The following is a 24,909-nucleotide window of genomic DNA, read 5'->3' as shown; positions in this document are numbered from 1 at the left end:
TCTGCCTCCCGTTCAGCTGGGTGACTGCCTTGGTTGAGGTCTGCAAGTGTCAAAAGCTGTCCACGTTTGGTTTGGAACCACTTTACACCTTTACTGGGCAGCCAATGCTCTCGCTCTGCCGAGATCACAATCCAGGGACACGCTCTGCCTGAGCTGTTACGTTCGATGGTTTTCCTCCTTCTTTCTAAGCGCACCCTCTCAACCCCAGGGAAGGCGTAACAGAAGCCGAGGGCGGGGTGTCACACTGCAGACGGGCCCCTCAGCCCCTGCACGGGCTGCTCCCGCCTGCTCCCGCACAAGCGTTGGGCGCCGCGGGTGGAGCCCCGGCCCCGGCCGGGTCGCGCCCTGCGGGGGGAGCGGGCAGCGGGGCCCGCGGGGCCGCACCGCCCCTGCCCCGCCCTTCGCCGGCCGCGAGGGCCGAGGCTGCAGCCGGCGGCGGCCGCATGGGTCCGGCGTGGCCGCCTCGCCGCTGGCAGCGCCCGTGGGCCCGCCCGGGGCCGGGGCTGCTCTTGCTGCTCGTCCGGCTGGCGCTGCCCGGGGCGGCCGCGGGCAGCGGGGAGGCTCCGCCAGCAGGTACTGCCCGTCCCCTCCCGCCCCCGGGGCAGGGCGGGTGCTCACAGGCCGGGGTTCCTCAGCCCCATCCCCCCGGGAGCGGGGGCCCCGCCGCTCCCGCTGCCGCCCAACATGGCGCTGCCCGGCGGACGGGCCGGAGCCGCCGCCTCGCGCCGCCGGCAGCTGCAGCGGAGCCAGGGCAGCGGCGGCCTGAGGCGCTTTGCCGTGTCCCGCTGTTGTCTCGCAGCAGCTCGGTTCCCACAAGCCGGCCCCGTGCCGTCCCCGGTGGGGCAGGGGCGCGGGGAGCCGGCCCGGGAGAGCCCGCACGGACAAAGGACCCGCGGCGCACAGAGGGCGGGCGCGTCCCTCCCACTTCAGCGGCGGGGCCGGGAGCTGCCTCTGCGTGTGCGACTCCCTCTGGCTTTCTCAGGAGCTCGGGTCAGGGGCGTCGAGTGCAGAACAGATCTTTTGTTAACATATTTGAGGGCAGGAAAACCCCTAAAGGCTGTGCTCAGTTGTAGTAGCAATATGGAACTCGAGAACCGGCTGCCTCCTTGCGTTGACGTTCTCGAGTCTTGGGCATCCTCCGGATTCTGCAGCAGATGCTGATGCCTTATAATTTCAAGTTTCTTTGCTTGCAGTCTCAGAATTTGCGAGGTACTCTACCTGTGTGTCCTCCCAGTAGCTAGACCTGCCCACTACCTCAGAGTTACCTGTTCAGAAGCATCTCTCCTTTTGTAACATCGTTGTTTCACTCTATGGAGCGATGCAACATTTCAAGCAGATTATTTTCCCCAAGAAAAATGCCTTAAAACTATGGGTAGTAAGAAAACATTTGCTAGCCTTGCGTGTGGATGACATTGCCTCTGACATGGGTGGATAGTTTATCCATAGTGGCAGGAGATCCTAAGATGCCCTTCAGGGAAGGTGTGGACCCTCCGGGCTGTGTTTTGGCCCTGCTAGCAGGGTATTGTCATTTCCTGTTACTGGATTATCTTGGTTTTAGGCCTGGGTAGTGCCCAGCCTCACCTCCTTGCTGCGTCAGTCGGCAGCACTTCAGTGACAAATAATCCTTTTGCAGCATCATCCGATGACTTTTGTGAAAGTGCCTGTCTAAAGGTACAGGCAGCGCTTGGCTGAGTGGTTGTGCTCCCTCCCACTGGATTTGCCGTGGATGAAAATTAATCAGATGGTTATTTTTTCCACAAGAAAAATGCCCAAATTTTAAAGTTAAACCAATTTAGTAGGATCACGTGTGGACAATAATTCTGCAATGCTATAATAAACCTAAGTAAGAACATCCACACAGTATATTTCATTGGCTTAACCAAATTGGTTAAAATATAATTTAGCTTAATTTCAGCTTCCTTATAGAGGCACAACAGGTTTTTACCTGCAAACAGCATCTCCTTGTCTGGATTGAGACTGCACATAACCATTTTGCTGCTCTGCGTGCATGACAGTGTATTAGCAGTTATTACTGAGCTTGGCTGAGACCTACATTTTCTATTCAGTAAGCCAGATGAGTCCCTCTGTTCAGATGTGTAATTATTTCCTTTATTCTTCTCTTTAATCATGTTCTTGAAACACTGTGGTAATGCACTGTAGAGTATATTTTACGCATGTATATAGATCAGAATGTTATTCAAACTTTGCTCCATTAGTCTTTTAGGTCCATTTCTGCTCAAAAGTGCAATCTTAATTCTAAAGATCCTAGGTGCTCACTAACATTTCAGGAGGGTTAGAACAATTCACATCCCTAATTCAATGATTTGTGGTGAGCTGTCAGTGCAGTTCCCTTATAACATGCTGTGGCTGGACTGTGACAGCAGAAAAAATGTTCTAAAAAGAAGAGTTGTGTTATTTAACATTAGAAACATTTCCGAGGGAGAGGAGCATGACTTCTGTGATCAGCAGCTGTGTCATGTGCTAAATGACTATGTTAATATGTAAGTCTGTTTACCTGCTCAGACTCCCACAGTTGCATTCACCAGTGGTGCAGGGAACTCTGGTGGAGTTACACCCACTCATGCTGGCAGTGAATTTGGCCCAGAGGCCCTGTTCCAATGCCATCAAAACACTGATGCTGAAGCCAAGCTTTTCTGGATTACATTTTTTAAAAATACCACCCTAGTTATTTTTTTTCCAAAGGTGTTGCAGTGTACTTTGGAGCCTAAATGACTTGATTAGAAGTCCAATTTGAATTTTCATCTAAATCATATTGAACATGTTTCAGCATTTGCAACAATGAAATGGACTGAAATCAGACATTTGTATTTGACTCATGCTTAAAATTAACTTTTTTGCCCCCCCCCCCCCAGGTAAAAACTGCAGCTTATTGCAGGAGATGGATGTCATCCAGAAGCAGGATGAAAACTGTTACTGCTATGTGCAAAACAGAACCATTCACTTACAGTACCTTTGGTCAACTCTCCAGGTAAGAGGCCGTTCACTGTGCTCCATGTGAGCTTTTCCCAGCAAACCACATGGCCAGTTAGCAAGATCAGGGCAGCATCTCCATGTAATTAATAGTTCAAGTGGTGTATAGTTGGGACCATGATAAAAATGCAGCATTATGAGCCTCCAGTTGGCATGCAGAGAGGTTTGGGCTCTACTGTAAGGATGTCAGCCAGGCTTAGAGCATGATGGTGCCACAAAAACATTAATTTAGGACTGTGTGTTATTTTCTTGCACACCTTTTCTATTGATGAACCAGTGTTAATCTCTGAAAATTTGCTTGTCACCAAATGCCTTTATGGAACTTCTAAATTTGAGGACTAAATGCAATTCTGAGGCTCTCTCACCATAGCATACCGAAGTGTAGGAACCAAAGGCTCGTTAGATTGTGACTAATGAACAAACAGCAGCAGCAGTGTGTTTGTTTTCCTGACTAATAGAGGGTCATCTTACAAGAAACACATTTAGAGATTAGTTTGAAGCAAGTAAAAATCTCTTCAAGAGTGGAAGCAGTAACAGCTAAAGGAATGCGCTAACCATCTCCATAGTTCCTTTTCTTTCCTGGGAAGTATTTCTCCAGACAAAGGAAGGGCACAGTTCCATTTTGACTCTGTTTGAGGACTTTTCTCTCAGATAAAAGAAAGAGGAACATCTCTTTGTCTGTTCCCAGGACTATTTTCCTCAGGAACATGTTGCAGATGTTTTTATGAATGGTAGCAGGCTTCAGGTGGTAAAACCCTCCATCAGTCACACAAACTCTCCTGGAGTCAATGTTTAAAAGCAGGAAGTTCAGATTTTTTCCACAACAAATTGCTTGCTGACACATTGTCTCCTCTCCCAGTACAAACCTGGTTTATTACCCCTTGCATCACTTTTTTGCAGATGGGTCTTTTTTGTCTAGTGGGCCCCGATGAAGAGCTCACAATGTATCAGAGTCTTCAGGAAAATCATCCCAACTTAGAAGATGGACAAGATCTTCTACCATTTTGGTGGGGGAGGGCACAGGGAACCAGCAAAAAAACCCCCAAATACCCAACAGGAATGTGCTTCTATTTAAATTTCTGGTTATACTATCTTTTATTTGCCTTATCCCTCTTGTGTCCCCAACATGAAGATTACATGATAAAGAAAAGCAAGTCCAATTTGTTATGGTTCGGGAGGGGAAGGAGGAGGGGTATGAACATTCACAAAAGAAAATGTGGTCAGTCAGATATTACTGGTTTCATTAAAAATTTGTGGGCAAGTGTCACAGTAAAACGAAACCCACTGTGCTTTTGGATGGATGGAGTTCCCTCCACTGAACTTTGCTGCCGATGAGTTCTCTGAATTACCTCGTAAGGTGATCAATTGTAAACAAGTAATCTTTGCATAATATAAATAACCAAGACTAAACAATTGAGATTGATTTTCATTACCACATGCATGGCTTATATGCGATATAGTTCATGAAAACAAAAACCCACAGTGATTCTGAGCTACTTCTCTGTGTATTCTGTTCTTTGTTTCTAGATAAAAGTTAACAGCAGAGAAAAGTTCCGGTTTGAGCCTATTTCAGAAAAAAACAACTGTCGGAATTCAGAAACTGTTTTTGAGTTTGCTGCATGTGCTGTTCAAATCCTCTGGAAGGCAGAGACATGTACAGAAACTTTTCTGAGCATAAAACAATATGGAGAGGATGTTTGTTTCAAAATACAACCCTTCAAAATTGAACCGTACACTGTGAGGGTGAAAAGAGAAAGTAAGTACCAAATCTTTGAGTTTAGATTACAGATAGCTTGGTATTGCCAGTGCTACTGAATGTACCACCTCTTCTGTAAGAAGCTTGGGACTTTTCTGTTGATATTTTATATGATCAGCATTTCAGATTGAATTAGTCTAAAGTCAATTTCTATTTCTTTCCCCCTTTTTTAGTGCTAGATGGAAAGCTCTTGTTTTTGTTTGTAGCTGGAATTTTTCTGTTCCATTTTGCAAACAGCCTGAGCAGGTGAGTACTAGCTACTTTTGAGCTTCTTTCCCAAAGCCTGTGCATCTTTGGTTTGTTTGCTAAGCTAAAGAGGCAGTTCTTTGGGAAAGTGAAATAAGAAACTGAATATATATTTAAAAATTCCTCATACCACTTGTGTTTGGATAGATTGTGACATACCTTGGAGTTTATATGTTTATCAATTAGCTGTGTTAGGGTTTTTGTATCCAAGCTTCCTGCACTGGGGGACACCAGGACAATCCTCAGTGAGCAAGTGTGTGGATCAGAAAAGTCTTTTCTCCCTTTTGTTCACCATTAAGGGTAGCTGAATGCTAAATAATGCTGATTATCAGTGGGGGAAAATATTTAGGATGAAGTCATCTGGGGCCTTTTCTGCCACCACCTTTGTGCCAGCCTTTCTTCTGATGCACGTTTTACATAGCATGTAAGGGAGGATACTCAGTTGTTATAGCAAAATAAGTGGCCCACAACTTCAAAGCAAAGTGAGTCACAAAATAATTGTCAGGAGGCACCTCTAAAACAAGCAGAGCAGTCATAGGTTTTATAGCATTAACTGTGAATTAGTAAGTTGGAATTTATAAATGCATATGCTTAGGCGAAAAACCTTGTGGGTTTGTGGAGGGTTTTCTGCATTTTAAATTAAAATAAAACTCTTGCAGTACAGAACCATGTTGGTTACTTCAGTTTCTTCTGTGTACTAGAGACTAGAAGGTCAATGCAGTCAGAAGTAGCATGAGTTTTAAAAATCCACAGCACAGTCTCCTAACCTGTAACAACTCCAGTGACCTTAAGTATCTGTTGGGAATTTTTCCTTACACGGATTTAATACCTGAACTGGGCCTGTTAACCATATAACTACAACTCTAACTTACAGCAGAGTTAAGTTCTTATTGAAGATCACTGCTGTTTTTACAAATGTTGGCATCTTAACCGATTACAAATTGTACTTCTCACCATATTCTCTCTTGTTCTCTTTACAGGAGTGCCAAGTTCTTTTACCTTTCTGGAATAATACTGGGTGCTCTTGCTCTGCTAGTCTTTGTCCTGTTGACACTTAAAAGGTTTATTCCAAGGGTAAATCTACATTTATAAAACAAAATAATAGTCATCATCATAATACCAGAAGTGAAGGTACAGAGCCAGATTCTGTTCTGGTTTTGTGGCCAGGTAACTGCACTGAAATGACTGCAGGATTGCTTGCATCAAGTAAATGTAGTTAGGTCAGAGCCAAGTTCTATTTAGCTTCCTCCTGAGTTTAAACTGAACAGGAGATTGGTGATGTACAAGAAGAGTTCATTCTGAAACATAAATTATTTTTATTGAACTGGAGCTAAGCTTACCTTTGAATCTGTGAATCAATCTAAATAAAAATACAGTGGCAACTGAGACAGATTCTCTTCCACCCACCAAAGACAATTCATTTTAAGGCAGATGTGAATTTTTCCTTTACTTTTACGAAGCCTGTGCATTCCCATAATATTGCTGAGGTATGTTAATTGGGAACACAGTGCAGCAGGGTTACACTGTAACACTGGGACATGATACACAAATACAGATGCAGTTGCTCTGCTTGGAATTGGCACTGTTTTGTTGTAGCATGCAGAGGATCATGCAGTTGAAGTCTCAATGCAGATCATAAACCCTGTAGCTCTAAAGAATTTCACATCTGTTTTTGCCTGTGAGTTCCTTTGGAAACAATGGTCCTGATTCTGACTTGAATTTTTTTGATGAAGTTTTTTCTTCTTTCCCTTTTTTTTTTTTTTTTTTAATTTCCAGCACAGTACCTTCTGGATCTTAATGAGTGGCTCCTGGATGGCCTCTCTCTATTTTATTTATTGCTTCAAAGAGAATATGCAGTGGTTGTGGTCTGAACACAGAAACTACCTGTTGGGTAAGAAAATTACCAAGAAATGTGCTGCAGATTTTGGTTTAATTTAGTGGTCAGATGAATACCTGCCCATAAAAAAAGACAATCAAGTGACTCATTTATGGAGTTCTATTTTCTCCTAAGCCGTAGATGTTGAAACATTCTAAAGGTTCCTAATCCACTGAAATGAGCGTTACTCACATTGTATCATTAAATAAATAGTTTGATGTAGAGGACTAGTTCTAAGAGCAGATTTTGCCTGCATTATTAGTTCATTGATTTGCTGTTACATACTTTCCCTGTAAGAGCAAAAGGGCAGCTCCTCTGGCTTGCACTTTGCTGGTTGTGGGAAATGGATGCACACATGGCTAATGGGATGTGGCTGCAGGGGCTGACAAACCTATTGATCTGGCACCTGCCTCGACATGGTCACATGAGGAGAACTCACGTGTAGCCCACAGCATTGGCTAAAAGCTGTTCAGAGATAACCTTGTGAACTCTTTGCACACTTTGGAAGTACAAAGCACATAAAACATCATGCAGTTATCTGTAAGACAACACAAGAATCAGTAGGCTACACTTCACAGCAGCTGCAAGCTTTGTGAAGCAAAGTAGTTTATAGGTGTAGTTTGCTTCTTTTTCTCCATGTCCTTTTCTGTATCTACAGGGTATTTTCTGGCTGTTGGGATTACCAGCTTTGCCATTTCCTATCAGCATGGGCCACTGACCACGGAGCTCAGCATAACCTTGTTCACATGGACGCTCCAGTTAACAGCCTTTGTCCTGATCTACTGTGGTGTCACCATCCCTCAGGTTGCATATGCAGTCATAGCCGTCAGCCTCTGCTCCAAAGGCCTGTGTTACCCCCTGGGTGCTGCCTGTCACATTGCCAGGTCTGTGTCTTATTTGTGAATGTCCAGGTCCTGGGAGCACCAGGAAATACTGGAAACTGATAATGAAAAAAGCCTCTGCTCTTCAATCATGATTTAGGAATTTCTGATACTAGTTCATAATTTTGCCAAACATAAAACTGCAGTAGGAAAGGTTTCAGGACCCGAGACACACGAATTATTTTCCATTTGGCAGTTTTAAGCATGAGTTTTGTTCTATGGATAATGGAGTGACTGTGTTCTTAAGGACAAATGTAGCAGCACCTTCTAGTGCACGGCATATGGTAACCAGAACATTTCTGTTTGATTGATTAGACTGCAGCAATACTGCCTTGGTTTGACATGTAGTGAGAGAAGCTGCAGGGAACTCATATGGAATCTTAGGGATAAAATAGTGTACCACCACCAAGGAAGTAGCTGTTGAAAAGTGACAGTTCTTGGAGGTTGAATAGAGTTCAGACTAACATCACATTTCCACAAAAGTAGTGTTCTCCATTGATTTTAGTTTTCCAAGGTTGTTACCTTGTACATGGAAGCAATCTATTAGAACTATGGAGATACTCCTCTGTATTCCTAGAGGCCCATTTACATTGTGGATTTGGAAAAGGAACTGCTTGCAGTAGATAGACCTTAACTTGCTAAGTATTTTCAGTAGCAATACAGGAACAATGTGTTTGCTCATCCTTGAATTTGAAGCATGTTTTAGCACAAGCACAACACTCAAATGAAGATTCTAAAAAGCCCTGCCAGTTTACATCTGTTTTTCTACCTTCAGTGATGGATGGCATCCAGGTTCAGAGTCTTTAGTACAGACTGTTCCATAGCTGTGGACTCTGCTGAACTGCAGAGAATTAGGATGAGGCAAAGGCTAGAACTGGCATAACCAAAATAATACAAATCAAATAATTTGGGTTTTTTGTTGGTTTTTTTTTTTACACATTGTTTAGTTTTGAAGAATATACTGCTTTGATCTTCTCTTTCCTTTTTACCTGCTGAAGTGGGGACTGAATTGAAGCTTTTTTATTTTAGGTAGAATTTATCATTTGTTGTAGACCAGTTTTTGCCTGCAGCTGAGGAGCACCAGCTGTTTCAAAAGCAACTTGTAAGATCAGCACCTGTTGTAAGCAGGTTCAGAAAACTCTGGAATCAATATGATTCCAGTATGTGGCCACAAGTTCACAGAACACACTTGCTTTACTCTGAAACACTGTAGTTTATTCTTCATGTGGTTCTTAGTTTTTGGTTTTCATGAACTGATGCTTCTATAAAGAAATACAGCTCTACAAATCTCTCTTAGGAGAATGATAAGGGCTGTTTTCTTTCTCTGTTTCAAAATCCGTATGCCACAGCACCGAAGTGTGAGGCCATGATGCCAGATACACAATTCAGAGCAGCAAATATATCAAAATAATTTAGAATCTTGCGGTATTTCTTTTTAAGAACAGTGGATCTCACTGAGCCAGCAAGACCCTTCACTGTTTGACCTAAATAACGGCTACAGTTCTCTGCTTTAAAGGGATATAAGGAAGAAAGTTGAATGCTGCTGATGTTGGAGCAGGTGTTTTTATACAGAGCTGAAAGTTTTACGGGCATCCAGCCCTTGCTTATCTTAACTCATCACAACATTTAAATTGAAAGCAGTCGACAGAAGGGAACTGAACATGGCACACTTTCTAATTTATATCTAATTATATTATACATCGCTACGCAGCAGCTAAAAAACCATCAGATTGTAAACATTTTGGCCTCAGACTACTCAGTTTTGTAACTTAGAGTAAGATTTAAGAGAAGCAATCTAGTAAACAACATGAACAACTCACAACAGGCTTAGAGCATTGCTTATCTTTGAAGTAACATATGCAGGCTGGGTTTTGATTCAGCCCATGTCTCTGCACAGACACATTTTGCATTTTGCACCTAAAAATGGCTGAGCAAGCAGCCATCTCTTTAATTCTGTGAGATTTTAGTCCATGCATACACAATAAGAACCTGATCTAAAGCTTATCTGAAGCTTATTAAATATCATGTGAAATTCTACAGCTTTGGTTAAGACCTAGGGTAAACAGGCTAGCAAACATTACATACCTTGTCCTCAAATGTAAGAATGCAGCTTATTCTCTTAAAAGGATAGAGGTGATTAATGCATGTTAATAGCATTAACATAGATAATAATTACGTGCCAGAAGACTTTAGAAATACTGATTATTGTCATTTCATTCTAGAAAAATGAAGCATCACTTCAAATCAAAAAAACTGGTGTTTAAATACCTTACTGAAGAGGAGTATCGAGAACAAGGTGAAAGTGAAACTATCACAGCTCTGGAGGAGCTGCGCTCATTCTGCAGGAGCCCTGACTTCCCATCATGGATAGCTGTGTCCAAACTCCAGGCTCCACACAGGTAAGAAAACCTGGCTCCTCTAAAACAGGAAACACATTGCACAGACACTGGCACACAGCAGACCTAAATGCCACTTCAGGCACTGTTCCAGGTGTGTTTATCTTGCATATCCCACTCAGGACCGCAGCCACACCTCTCAAGGGTATTTCTCGCTGATGGAATTAAACTTCTGTTTGTTCCTCCCTGACCACAAATTACTCTTGGGAGTTTGCAGCCCTTCACAGCTTATTCACGGTCATAGAACTTAAAGGCTTCCCGCAGTGCCTCTGTAAGCTCTTGCAGTGACCCTGGTGGCTCTCTAACCAGTGAAATTGCCCTCCTTCAGGTTTTAGAGCAGTGCCCTTTTCTATGGCGTAGAATTGGAGCAGGGTGAAGATACATACTCAGACATTACCTATATTAAGCTCTCCAGTTGCAAACCTGCACAGTCAGGGAATTCTATTATTGAAGTATCACTATCTAAGACTAAGAATACTGAGAAAGAAATCAATACTTGAACCTAGCAAATAGAACAGGTAGAAGAGCTGTGCCATGTATAGCTTAAGAGATAAACTTAAGACAAATATAGGTCAGAAAGGGTCAAGCAAGCAAAGCCAGAAAACCCTGCAGAATATAAAATTAATCATAACAGTGTATTCCCATCAAAACAGAAACTTAAAGATATCAGAAGCAGAGTTTCATATATTAGCCAGCCACAAAGACTTAGTCCTTGCCACAGAACCAAGTGTCACAATTTTAAAGGAGCCCCAGTCCAATCTTCCTTGGATTGGCACGCAGACAGCCTCTCTACCAGGTTTTATAGATTTACTGTTAAACAGTCTTACTTTCTAAGCTGCTTGCCTGCTTTAGCATGATGGAAAGATAAAAAGTGAAAGCTTACTGTTATATTGTACAACTAAATACCACCAAATGTACAAAACAACTGAGACACAAGTATTTTCTAGCCATCATTTCATTAATAGAGTTGTTATAAACTGTTCACTAATTGAGAATAGGGAAATAAAAAGAAGAACCAACAGCAATCAGATTTGGAGAACCCCTCCCAGCTCCCATTAAGCATCAGACGGTGGTTCATCCCAAGGCAAACCTGTTCCCCATTTAGACTAACAGAGCTTCCAAGAACAGCGAGGTGATGACATTCATCTCACAGAAATGTTAAGTCTGAAATGTAAATTATTGATCAGTTTACCAGAACTCCAGAATGTAGCTTGCATTTCCTTTTTCATACATTTCTCTGATGCTGTCGACACTTACCCAGGTGTCAGAACTGCCGTCTGTTCCCACACACTTGCCAGAAACCTCCAGCTCTGTTCTCTCTCCTCAATGGAGTTGCCCACTGAAAGTAAGATTTGTGGCAAATTGCAGTGTAGGGACAGTGCTGAGTTCATGCTTTGTTCTGCCACACTTCCAGTTCAGCATTTACTTGGAGCAGTTGCAGAATTCCCAGTCTGCAGCTGCAGGTTCAGCAGAGGTAGGAATTCTTTGGGAAGACTTGAGCTCAGCTTGCCCACAGTGTGCACGCAGCACCAGCAGCAAGGTGACTGCACCACAGTGTAGGAGTGCAGAATTCTTGCCATTTTTTCCTTTCATTAGCAGTATCAACATACCTGAATTCTTACAGCCTTTGTCTCAAATATGCTACAGCTTCAATTTATTTTTAGAATATAGAGTACCAAGTACCCCACTGTACAAATGCTTACTCTGGATTACCCCACAAGTACTGACAAGATGTGAAAACAAAGTTAGATCTTCTTGCTTAGTCACAAGACTTTGCAGATGGTCTCCAGAAGAGCAAAAGTTACTTCTACAGAAAATACTGAAAAGATGAGCCAGAAAAACCGATCTTTGGGGTTGTTGTCATCCGTTACTGGAACTTCCCCTCATCTGCACTGCCTGTGGGGATGTCCTTACAACATTCCTGCTTAAATAGCAATACCCCTAGCATTTACAGTAGTTCTTCTTTTAATTTCTCAGCTGATCACTTCTCCTCTTAAAAATTTGGCAGGTTTGCAGCTTTTGTTTTGGGATCTCCCCACGTCTCTCCTGCAGAAACAAAGGCGCATGATGAGCAGTATGGCATTGGGAGCTCCTTCCTGGAAGAGCAGCTGTTTGAGACAGGGGCACAGTCTGAGCAAGATGAGCCAGACAATTCCATCCATGAGGATGAGGAGAATGAAAATGAAACGCATACACAAACTCCATTTCCATACGCTACTGAGCTGCTCTGAGGGTTGAGAAATAACAAAAAAATTTAAAAAGACAGAAAACACACTTGTCCTAGAAAGGGAAGATACAGAATGAGAACTCACACTTGGCCTTTTCTTGTGGTTGCTCGTGAACAAAGAAGGATTTTTGAAAAAACTGTTTCCTGTATCACCAATGTTACCTGATTAGAGCAACAGAAGGAAGCCCTCATAGGGGCTGTTCAAGTGAAGAGGAATCTCATGCTATTGGTATTTTCACTGGGGAAGACAAACATAGTGTATTCCTAAGGCAAGTACTGGTGGCAGCCTGTCCACCAGGATGCCTTGTTTTACCAAGGATACTACCTCCAGAAAACAGAATGTTTTGGCCCTTTCCATCAAGTCCTCCGTGCTGAGCACTAGAGGGAGGAAAAGCCATTTTTAATGCTCTCCTTTTACTAAGTACCCTCTGTGTCAACATTTCCGATAATGCTGTCAGAGTGTTGATAAACTGTGTTCATTGTTCGTGAGACTTTGCATAGAGAGTTAATGCAGCTGAACGAGGTTTGTTTCCTCTTCTGGCTGGGCTTGCTGTCCATTAGCTTCATCCTGCCTCTGCCTTTAGTTTTAAGCTCCCCTTACCCCTCAGAATGCTGCCTGACTTTTCACCCTCTGCCCATATTATTCTGTTCTTGATCTCTGCTGTAGCTGTACTGCATTTTGTTCTTTCCAAATCTTTGTTTATTTATGTACTTTCTTCCTGCTTGTACAGATCCATCTGCTAAACCTTCCTCTAGCCCTCTGCTTCTCCCCCTCTGACAATGCAGAGGGTTTAGGAGAGGTTTTCCATCCCCAAACATTTTTGCTATTGCCTTCAGTTTCATTGTCAGCTTACCTCGGATGGGTGCTGCTGTCCATTCCAGGCCTCTCAAGAGCCCAGAAAAGACCACAAAGGCTGAGGCTGTTTCAGCTGCTTGGAGAAACTGCTATCAGCAGGGTCAGAGTGCTGCTGTGACCCTGGAATTGGGAATGCAGATAACCCACGCAGAGCTCCACTGGCCTCGGAGTACTCAGTAGTTTGCTCACTCAGTAAGATGCAGAAAGTACTTCCTGGCAAAACAATGAGGGAGGATACCTGGCTTTTACTTTTCCTTTCTCAGCTGTCTGTGGGACTTCTCACAGGAGGTATGTGGAGAGGAAAAATAGACCAGGGAGAAAAATTTAGGCAGTCACGTGTCTGTCAGCATATGTATTACACAGTCCTAGGCTAGGGAGTAGAGTGTGTACTTCAGTTCATCCACCTGCAGATGTCATTTCCTTCTTTTGTTCTTTAGACTATCCCTCCCTATATTCTTCTGTTCTCACTTTGCTGTTTTCCTTTACTGTCTTACAAACTGCAGAAAACAAAAGACCATTAATTCTGTCACCATCTGATCTTACAAACTCACCAGGAACTGTGAGCGACGGGGAGCAGCTGGGGCTCAAGAAGGACATGTGAGACTGGGATCTATCTACTTTAATGGGGTGTCTGTAACATGCCTAGTGGTGCAGCGTGACTGCAGCAGTGCAGGTGCTGTCCTGGGTTCTCCTTGTCCATCGCTGCACCAGGGACAAAACCCGTTACCTCTAATGGTGCTAAGAAGTGTGGCCGTGGCTGTACCGTAATCCAAGAGCTCCTCTGCGTAACAAAGGACTCAAGAGTTGGTGCTTGAAAGCCCTAAGCCTTACTTACGTGGTCTTTCCTTCTTTATATTGCTTCAGCTTTGCTTCAGTTTAAAAGGAACACTTCCATTTTACAGTGAAGAGACACTTAACACCCTTTAGTGCCATAAAATGATAAGTACCTGTGCAGAATCTATAGCATGTTTAGCAGAGAAAAGCCCTGTCAAGCAGGCGATCCAAAATGCACTCACTGTTAAGTCAAGAACATTCAAAAACAGAGCAAGAGTTCTGTATAGGAAGGCCACTAGCAGCAAGACTCACCCCTAAGAGAGGCTGCTGCTACCAAATCCACAGCTAAATTGCCACTCACACTCTAAAAGTCAGGTTTGGCTTGGGAGGCTCTGGCAGTAGCAACAAGCAGTTGTGAAAATGGAGGAAAGCCTCATTATCTTGGATGGTTTGAGAGAAGGGTGGAAACTCCTCCCTGAACAATTACCATAGACCAAATTAAGATTTATTTAATCTTTGCCTGTCACCATCATGAAAATTGAGCACTTAAAAACATTACAGATTAGGCAAAGGATACTCAAAAAGAAGTCAATGTTTCTTGCATGTTTTAAAATACACAGGTTTTTTTCAGTGTACTTCATAGTTAGCCAAGAACTCCCATCCAAGTAACTTGAGGCCAAGGAAGAAAATCAGATTTGTCTGAGCTTAAACACACAGTTTTTCTGGATGTCCTCTCTTTAGTGAGGCAGTGATGATTATCATTCCATAATATGGAAGTACATAAGTACATATATGTACTATATAAGTACATAATATGTATTTACATACAACAGCCTAGATTATACATTAAGGTAGTATTTTACCTAAGCAATATGTTAAATGGAAAAGCCTCCCCAGTTTAGGTAATTATATGTTTTAGAAGAATACCAGGTAACCTACTTCAAACAAGGAAGAAAGTTTAAAAGCAATAAAAATTAGAAATAAAAATCAACCCATGTTGTATGTAGTTGAGAGATCCATCATTTAGCAGGGATGGGTAAACACTATCCAAAGTAGAGCACGAAATGACTAAATGCATGCAAGACAGAATGGCAGCAACATGAGAAAGATGATGGCTACCTTAGTGGGTAGCTAATAGTGACCTTAAAAATCCTCCCAAGCCTGTTCCAACACTGGAAGGGTTTCATAAACAAAAGCCACCAAAACCAGCTGCTGTCACTGGAGCCCTGTTCACTTGCACAGTGCTCCTGTGATATGTGGAGATGACACAGCCTTACTGAAACAATTGTTAAGTACTGTCCACTGTTCAGCTAGAAAATCTGGGAACAGAATCTAGGCATTAATCCATTGCGCTGTTATAAAAGCCTTTCTCCCTTAACAAAGGATGTTACATTTTTCTCTGTAGTGTTTACAGTGATGCCCTGCACTCTTCCATATCGACCAGTTTACAGCACACATTGCTTTGTGTCCCTCACATTCCCTGCACACGACAGAAGGGAACTGGTGCCTACAGTCAGATTTTATTATGAAATACTGTTTTAACACAGTGCAAGAGTAGTTCCCAGGCTCTTGGTTCAGCATCCTCCAGTGACTTTAGTAAAAGGTCATTATCACTGAATTATTTTCACTTCAGGTTTTTCAGGTTATGTTCACTGCTGACATTGTAATATGAGCAAATGAAATAAAAGTTCATGTTGATACTATTAAATATGTTATGGATATTTTATATTTCTTGCCACAGTTTTTACAGTTTCACAAATATCAAAATCCAGGTGTACATGTCCATTTTGCAACATAGAATGACTATACAATTCCAAAAAGAGCAGGCATTTCAAATACACAATTCTGAAGTGTAAACACAGTGTACAAGCTCTTCACTTCACAATCCAGGTGCTATGCAGTAGCAGCTGAGGTAACACCGTACAGCATGAACTCAACAAATGGTTGGTTAGCCTCAAGATGATTTTTAGCATTCTTCTGTCCTGTCACCTGTTCAGTCTTTAGTTCTCCCCCAAGTTATACAAACATACAATAAATACATTTCTGATTTTAAAGGACACTTAGACAAGTCATGAGGATTTATGTGAGTACAGTACATTTAAGTTCAAGTGCAAAAAAAGTAACAAGTGGCTAGTCATTGATGTTTCTTTTTATCGTCTATGGTGTTGGTCCCAGGCACTGCCAGAACATGGGTTGTTCTAAAAGCACAGCTAAAGCACAGCTATGGGACACCCCTTCAGTCAAGCTAACAGATGTCAAAGTGGGTAAACCTGTGCACCCCTTCCCTGCTCAGCTGCTGCCACCTTCTTCTCCCTGGCTCTGGGCTCCGGTTGGCTTTACCTCTGGCTCACCACAGTCCCACAGCAGCACCTTCCCCACGGAAGGCCTTGCACCTCACACACATCTCACTTCCAGGAGGGCAGCTGAGCAGTGCTCCCTCAGTCCCACGGGAGCTGAGTGCTCAGGATCTCCTGGGAACCAGCTGTTCATCTAAGAAAACGGGCCAAAACACTATCGTGACTAAACCCCCCCGACTCTTCCCTGAGCCCGAGGATTTCCCTCCAGCAGCAATTTTCACTATGCACCAGCACGAGCTGGCTGCAGACAGTATTAAGAAGCTTAACAAAACATAATCCAAAGTCCTCCAGTGTCTTGACATTGGGCAAAGTAACTTCCTAAATACACTGCAATTGAGTTACATTTGCTTCCTCCTGAGAATCTCTCACTCTACTCGATTTCTGCATCCACTACTTCACCCCTATAATCCTAAACATTAAGATTTTTAGGTGATTCCTCCCTACCCCCCCCACCTTCCCTAGGCACTTAAAGCTTAATGTTTTCTTAATAAATAACCATAGTAATTACACTGCATTAAATAAACCCTTGTATAGATGATGAAATAAAACCCCCAAAAAGACCATTGATCAGTCTCAGGCTGTGCAATCTTGATCAAAGATTCTTGTCTCAATAACTAAAATTACCCAAACGCACACAACCTTATGCCCAACTGCAGGGCTGCAAGCACAGAGGGTAACTTCTTCAGAAGCCTTCCTCCAGCTTTTGTGTTGCACTAAAAGGCCTGTTCAAAAACCTTTGCTTTGCAGAACTAAACTTTTATCTCAAACAAGAGAACATTAGCTTCAAAAACATATTCTTTGAATATGTATGTGGTTTACTTAATCCATCACCGTAATATTAAGATACACTTCCTTAAGCTACTCTATTTCTGAGACATCTTTCCAGAGACAGTTTCACAACATTCCTAGAATTATTGGATCTGATATTTTCTAATAGACTATTCAGGGAAACTCAGTGTCTCTCTTAATTGATTTGGGAATAAATTTAAGGAAAAAAAATTATCCAATCAAGTCAGACACTCTGTGCCTCAACAAATGAGGAGTGAACTCCCTTTTTTCTACAGATTGCAAAGAAATCTCATAGCACTTGACTCAGCTTTAGCAAAGCAGCTGAGAATTCTTCCTACCATCATATCTGGCCACATCACTTCCCTCAAGAATCCGAACTTCTGGCCTCCCTGCTCATGTTGCTCTGTGTAGTCATATGAATATTCTTTATATAGTTAAAAGCTTGCACTGCATCACATTATGATTGTTAAGATGAAGGAAGTCCTACTTTTGAGCTCCTACTCCAGCGTTTCCCATGTGAGAAGCAGAATTCCATGCACTGGATTTGGTAAGATGAGCGCATCTCAGGGCCCTGCAGCAGCAGGCTGAGCATCATGATCCGACACAACACGGTTGCCATCTGCTTGAGAATCTGATGTTGCTGTAGGTGTTGGTGCCGAACAATTTCTGGACTGCTCAGAATCTGTCGGATTTTGGGGTTGTCTTGCTGAGCTGGCTGACGAAGCACTGCAGTTCTCATTGGTTTTCTAGACAGAGGGGAAAGGATTGCATGCCAAAAGTCACCATGAACGCTCAGGACACTCTCCCCCCCCGGCACACCCCCAGATGCATTCAGGCACTGCTGGAAAGTCACAAAGCACTTGCTTTGAATGCCCACAACATAACAAGTCAAACGTAAAGCAGCAAAGCAAAAGTAGTACATTTAAATCCAGATGACACTAATAGCAAGCAGACAGCAGCTTACCTTCCATCTCTTTTCCTAACTGCACTTTCCCAAGAAGCATGCAAAAAACAAACTTGTTGTGTTTCAAGGGGAAAAAAACAATTAACTGGACTTCAAAGTGTTTAGACAAGATAATTCTTTTGACTAAGCAAGTCCATAACTTTTTTTTTTCACTTAAATACACTTTTTTTCCCCACTTAAATGCTTCTTAAATACCATTTTTCTCAGTTGATCCCTCCCTCCCCAAGATACTGCTCAGACTTCCTGACTGGCAGGATTTTTGCTGTACTGATGTACAAATCCATCCAATCTTCTCAAACAAGCCTTACCAGGGAACATAAGAGCACATTTAAACACCAGTTACATTCCCAGGGCTGAAATGGCAAACCTGCACACTAACACATTTCATTAGAAGGTGATGCACTGCCTTTGATTTTTTGTTTTGCATTGAAGCACAGAGAATAAGGCTAGTATGTGTATAAGCAAGCAGAAGCAAAACTGATCCAAAATCTTTATGAAATAAGAAGGAATAATTTTTGTCACTAATTCTCTGTGCACCAACCCTCCTTCCAAATGATCTGTTTTCATTTTAAGGAAGCTATTTAATATATTTAGTAAGAGACCTGGACAGCCTTTTCTAGTTTCAGTATTTTAATATCATCAGCCTAAAGTAAATGACCAAGCACAAAATCTGAAATATTTTGGAACAAGTTTGTCCTCTTGGAGCACTGAAACAGGGATGAGAAATTCTGGAGAATACACATGTTGAAGAAAATGATACAATGAGGTGCATTGAATTTTGGCACATCAAAAATAAGTACTTATAGATCAGCACTGTATTTTTACAGGAAGAAAGACATAATGAAGAGACCATATGCCATAGAGAACAGGCACAAAAGCCCTTCTGGCCACTTCACAGTGCTCAGGGAAGCAGCTGGGTTGTGTCCAACAGTGTTGGACAAGCCACTCTCAGACACCACACATCTACCAAACATTATTTTATTGCCATGTTCATTGCCTAAGTTCTGTATAACTTTTTTTCTCTGATTTAACAGAGGCAGCTTAACCAAGACCCTGAGGGCATTTGCAGCGGGAAACTGAGCAGTTTGTTTGGAGACATTACTTTGATGTCAGAGACCTTGTGATATCTTCAGCTCACATTCTCTGTCTCTGGAAAAGTCAAAACCAAACAAAAACCCCAACCAATCTAAAGCACGCCTGTAACACATTTCCAAGAATAAAGTCAAGTAAGAAAGGCAGGTGACCAGGTGAAATTCCTACACACTGCTCTGCTGATTCACATTCATATCCCAAATTACCCATTGCTAAAGACAGCACTTGAGGAAAAAGCATTTCTGTGTTTACGCCTACTGGGTGCAAGAAGGAACCTCACCCACTCCTTCCAGACAGGTAAACACAGCAGCTGAGACTGACCGTGCTGCTCTAAACCCTGACTGACAGCACTTCCTTACTGGGCTTAGCAGCGTGCTCCAGCTCCAGTCTGAAAGACATGGCCAGAGCATTTCAAGTTCAAGATCCAAGCCCATCCAACCACTGAGGAAGCTATTACAAGCTGTTCTGGGGGGAGACTGAACAGAAGGGGAATGGTGCACAGTAAGCATCAGCCACCAGTATTTTAAGTCCCGGGATGGCTCTTATCTGGTGTAACTAGGTGAAAAAGAGATTAACTTCATTTGAAAAGAAGGCTCTGTATCCAATCAGTAGCTGTCTGGCACACAGCAACCATGCAGATGTCTGACAGCATCATCTAAGGAAGCAAAACTAAATAAAAATAATCTTACAGTCTGTTAAGCAGCTGTGCATCTTCATGTTCAATTATCACCTTGTAAATTTTGCAAAATGCATAACCTGCACATTCCAACTAATATGAAAAGAAATGTAAACAAATATATCCAAATCCATAAAACAGAGTCCCTTTCCATGTGTCTTCTTCTCCTACCATCTTCAGGAAGACAGTACTTGCAAAACTAGTTATTCCTGCTGCATTATACATAGAAAACAACTCTACTTCATGCAGTATTTCAACTACTGTGTCACAAGTCCACCTTTATTACAAGCTGATAGAAAATACCTGCCAGGTACTAACAGATCTACAGAGCTATAAAGGTTTTCAAGCAGCTAAAATTACCCAAGAACTTCCTGAACATTAGAAGATTACCTGTAAAGGCTGATTCTCAGGAGCTGGATTGGTTTTGGATAGTTTAACCATCTCTTTTATCTGGTAGACAGCATAAGCTAAGGTGACCCAAGGAGAAGAACTGATGCCCCATGCAGGCCTATTCACATCCTCTTGCTCTTCTTGGTGTTTAGTTTTCTTTGGAGGGAGTCTGGGCTCAGTCCGAGGCATGATATCTTCCGACTGCTGTTGTACAAGGTCAATAGTTGCTATGGGAACAGGACTGGAAGGCACTGGAATCCTTTCTGCCAGCATTGTCTTTTCTGAAGTTCAAAACAAAATAATCACTGGCAAAGCCAACAAGCTTAAAAAATAAAACCTGAAGCAGACAATGAGCATGAAGTGCTTCTTGCTTTCACACTATGGTTATCACTGCCCTGAAAGCAGAACACTGGCACGAACAGCCAGGAGCCAGACACAGCACAGTCTGGTTAGGGAAACGTGGCTGGTGCCTGACAAGCACGGCTTGCTGTGCCACTGCACAAGGGCTGAGGAGTATGAAAAACTCCAGCTGTTCCCAACAGTTACTGTGGAGTTATGCAGTTAGTGAGACGAGAATTAAGGATAGTGACACACTGGAAGACACAAAGTATCTGTCAAAGAGTTTCAGGTAAAGGAAGAAATCCTCCCATGAGACCTTTACATATCTTAGGTCTTCCAATAAACTGTAATAGTTTTCATAGCTATCTTGAAATGTCATCCATAAAATGACTGCCAAGACCCAACCCAATGTGCTTTACAATCCTGAAGAGCCAGAGTATTTATACAAAAAATAATTAAACAGATTTTTAGTAGCTGGGCGATATTTTCAGTACTAGCTGTGTGCTCTCTGTAAAAAAACACATTCTGTAAACTTTGAAAAAATTTTTTTTCCAAAGAAAATATTTTACAGATTAAAAAATATCTTTTTTTCAAAATTGTAAAATCACATTTGGTTTACAAACTCCTAGATAGTACTGGATATTTTAAGCAAGGGAGTGAAGAAATGAAGATACTACCCCTGCACACACTTGACCACATGCTTCATTTTACTCATCCCACTGGTCTGCTTGAAAGCAGCCTAATTACTGTCATGCTTAAAATTAACATACACACTGTTAAAATGGGTAGTATGTATTAAATGAAAACAAAAGACAGAAACAAAGAGAATAAGGACACTTTGAACAAACTGGCCTTTTGTAGATTCCCATGTAATTAACTAGATGCTGATGGGAAACTGAAGCAGCAAATATCCTTTTCATCTTTCCATTTTTTGCCATTATCATTTGAATACAGGTGAAGAAAATACAAGCAAAATATATATTTGAAAACTTCAGTACAGGCAACTTGGTAACTACTTAATTTCATATTCCAGTTAAAGAAAACTAACTTTCATTTCATACTCAAAGCTCATATTGGGAAGTATTTGGGTAAAAAGCAGCTCAAAAATTCATGACTTTTCACACTTTGCCAGAGTTTGTCTTTGTAAGAATTAGATTTGTGGCAAACCTCTAAGTTTGTTCCAAGTATTTAATTTCTGGTTAGCCTTTATATTGATAAAAGTAGAGATTAAAAAGTTCAAGTTCCACAGAGAGGCGATATCTCAAGTTTAAAAAAAAAAATCTATGAAGTTTTGTGTCCTCTGAAGCCATCTCTACAATTTCTAGCAGGTGGCTTTGACTAGTAGAACATGAGAGCACGAAGTGGGATCAAGGTGACCTTAAAGAATTGATGCAACTGACATGACTCACTACAGCTCTTAAGACTAACCTAAGGGATTCTCAGAACTGAGAGGACATACAGGCAGCAAAATATATCATGCTTTCCTTCTATGGACCTTCAAGAACTCAGTGCTACCCTTCTTACAGCAGCAGCAGCATACTGCTTAAATGTCTTCATTGTTCAGGACAAAAACTTCCCTCTTGAAAACAAACTGCTTTGTCAAAATCCAAGTCAAGACACCAAACATACAAAATTAAAGCTGCCAGAGCAGCTACAGAGAGATCTTTTTTTCACTACTTCTAATTCTGTAGTGTCTTTGTGACACGAACATTTACCTTCTTCTTCATCAGGAACCAGCATCCACTGGATCAGTGCAAACAGAAGCAGAATCACTAAACAAGCCATCCCTATTCCTCTGAATGTGGCAGCAGGACCTGTAATGAGATTTTTTTTTTCTAAACTGAGAACCTACTTACTTAATAAAATAAAATGAGTCAGCATTATGTGCTTCTTGGCTATATATTGCCCATGCAGACTCTTATTAGCTTGTTTCATTACATTTTCCTCCCCCATCACTTCTTCAACAGGCTTTGCAAAGGATTTTTAAGCAAGTAATTAGATTCTCATTTGTTCATCGAGAGGCTTTATAGTATCAACCTATTCTCTCACAAAGGATTCATTCATCTTACTTACAGATCAGGTCGGGTATTCAACACAATACTGAAAATATCTAGGCGTAACATATTTAATCAATCTGGAACACTGACAGAACAAAGCCATGAGCAATTTGGTCTGAATGTAGTGCTGACCTTGCTTTGATCACAGGCCTGGACTGGAGATCTCAGGGCCCTCCCCAACCTGAGCAGTTCTATGATTCTGTGATCCATACAAAGTGTATTACTCTAATGTATAACAACACCTACAGCACAAATAAGTTTAAAGGCAACAATTCAGTAAAACCAGAATAAATAAAAATGAAATTTTCAATAAGATTTTTCCTTACCGAAGTAATTGACCAAAACCCCTCCAACCATGGCTCCACATCCCCTGCCCAGCCCCAAGTGGAGACCTTGCAGTATTCCCTGTGCCGACGTTCTCAGCTCCGGAGGCACTGCCGCGCTGAGGTACGAGATGCAGGCTGCCCAGATAGCCGCATGCGTGACACCTGGAGAAATGAAACATCGTCAGGAGCACCAGGGCCACAGGGTACCAGCACAACATCTGAGCAACTGCACTCACCAGCTGGAGCACATGGAGAAAAACCAACAAAATCCCTCCAGTGACAAATGTCTGCAGAGTACAAATCAGTTTTTGGTAATGTGATACTGGCAACCAAGCCACAGGGAGACAGGACAACTCCTTCTGCAGAGCCTGTCAAAAGCTCTTTCTCCCTCTAAAATGACTTCACTCCTCTTCTTGAGACACAGTCCCTAGGGAGACAAGTCTCTCTGCCAAATTCCTTGTGCCTTCAGAAGAGACCCAGGGCCTTTGGTATACAGTCCCAATTTTACAAGCTGCAGGCAATTAAACCATTGATGTCTCTCAGCAGTCTCCTTACTGCCACAGTGAAGGCAGCACAAAGGTCATAAAATCCAAACGGTATCAGAGATATCCATGCCCTTCTCACTCCCCCCAAAAACCCAGCACCTCCCAGCAAACTCCTTTCTGAACTCAACACCAACACACTCTGCATTTGGGCATGGAATGGTCCAGATGGGAACAGCACACAAGCTCCTCAGGGTAAGCCAAAGATGTCACTTTCCATGGCTGCTGTTGAGAGGCAGAGTCAGCGTGCCTCCCTCCTGCTGTGGCTGCATCCTGCCCTGTGCCTGCTATGCATGCATCCTGAGTGGGCACTGCCACCGCTTCGCTCACTCCTGCAGCAGCCGTCCTCACTGCCATCAACCACGGCCCCGCCGCAGCCCCAGCCCCCAGCAGAGATCTTGCAAGTGTCTATCTGGCACGTGCCCGGCAGATTCAGGGCTGGGAACACTTTTTCCTCCCCCAGGAGAGCTAAGGGAAGGCCAGCGCAGCTCCCTCAGCGTGGGAGACTGGCTGCAGGTGGAGCCCTCGCCTTGGAGCACCTGCCTGAGCGCGTGTGTGGAGTGCGGAAGAACGGGACAGGAAAAGGCAGGATTGTGGAGAAGTTAGAAAAACAAAACAGTTTCGTAGTTCATCACACATTAAATAAGCCTGAACTATTTTGCCACCCTCAGACTGAGTGGGAATATTTTTTCCTTATTTTAGAGGTATTAAAAATAGTCATCACAGTTTACCCATGCCTGAGCTCTACTGCCTCAGTTTTAAACAAATATTGGCACAATTGATGATTCCGTCAACATGTTTCTGTCCTCTACACTTGACTTAGTAATGAAGAGTTGGACAATAAATGCTTAGGCATTTAGGCTGAAGACTCCTAAGAGCAAGAAAACACACTTTCATAACATAGGGAACAATTTGGATTTTGCTTAGATAAAATGATAAATAGCACTATATGAAATTGATATAGTGCAGGTATACACATTAGATGTCCACCAGGCTGTAAAGGTCAAATTCATTCCAAATCAACCCCAAAATTCCTCAAACTCTGGGTATTATACATATATATGTGTATATATCTCTGTAAGTTTTGGTAATAGTAGATCAGTGTGTTGAAAAACAAAATGCTTGCACTAAAATGAGTCTGTATTACCTTACCATTTATATTTCCAGGTTTTAAAACTCACAGATTTTCTAATGAAAAAGCTTAAGAGCTTTAAAACTCATTAAGTCTCTACTCTTTTTAATGTAGATTCATGGATGCATTGCAATTAGCAACCAAGAACTGTCCCAATAATAAAGCAGAGCTAATTTAAAATAGGTAAAGTGGTTTTGGTTTAGAAAGTATATCAATTAACATAAAACATGCAGTTTTATCAG

General features: G+C 42.3%; 2 protein-coding genes across 7 annotated transcripts in view; one reads left to right on the top strand and one right to left on the bottom strand.

Annotated features, from left to right (window-relative positions):
- Positions 1–466: 466 nt before the first annotated feature.
- Positions 467–15,706, top strand: NEMP2 (nuclear envelope integral membrane protein 2). The gene is made up of 9 exons (XM_032114404.1): positions 467–573; positions 2,874–2,989; positions 4,519–4,747; positions 4,921–4,993; positions 5,974–6,067; positions 6,770–6,884; positions 7,528–7,753; positions 9,973–10,149; positions 12,155–15,706. Exons 2-9 carry the CDS (start codon positions 2,900–2,902, stop codon positions 12,375–12,377), a joined length of 1,227 nt encoding a protein of 408 aa, XP_031970295.1. The 5' UTR covers positions 467–573; positions 2,874–2,899; the 3' UTR covers positions 12,378–15,706.
- Positions 15,702–24,909, bottom strand: part of MFSD6 (major facilitator superfamily domain containing 6) — a 47,248-nt gene continuing 38,040 nt past the window's right edge. For 2 of the 6 annotated variants that reach the window (XM_032114393.1, XM_032114395.1), the window contains exons 4-7: positions 22,994–23,155; positions 22,326–22,424; positions 20,272–20,552; positions 15,702–17,895 (exon numbers count right to left, since the gene is read on the bottom strand). In XM_032114393.1, coding sequence (XP_031970284.1) covers positions 17,713–17,895; positions 20,272–20,552; positions 22,326–22,424; positions 22,994–23,155 — 725 coding nt within the window. In that variant the 3' untranslated portion in view covers positions 15,702–17,712. Of the gene's footprint in view, positions 17,896–18,113; positions 18,166–20,271; positions 20,553–22,325; positions 22,425–22,993; positions 23,156–24,909 lie in introns of all 6 variants that reach the window. The other 4 variants (XM_032114396.1, XM_032114397.1, XM_032114398.1 and 1 more) reach the window with 4 other exon arrangements.

Source organism: Corvus moneduloides, chromosome 7 (assembly GCF_009650955.1).
Source record: "Corvus moneduloides isolate bCorMon1 chromosome 7, bCorMon1.pri, whole genome shotgun sequence".
NCBI classification, from domain to species: domain Eukaryota; kingdom Metazoa; phylum Chordata; class Aves; order Passeriformes; family Corvidae; genus Corvus; species Corvus moneduloides.
This window is presented reverse-complemented; position numbering and strand designations above follow the sequence as displayed.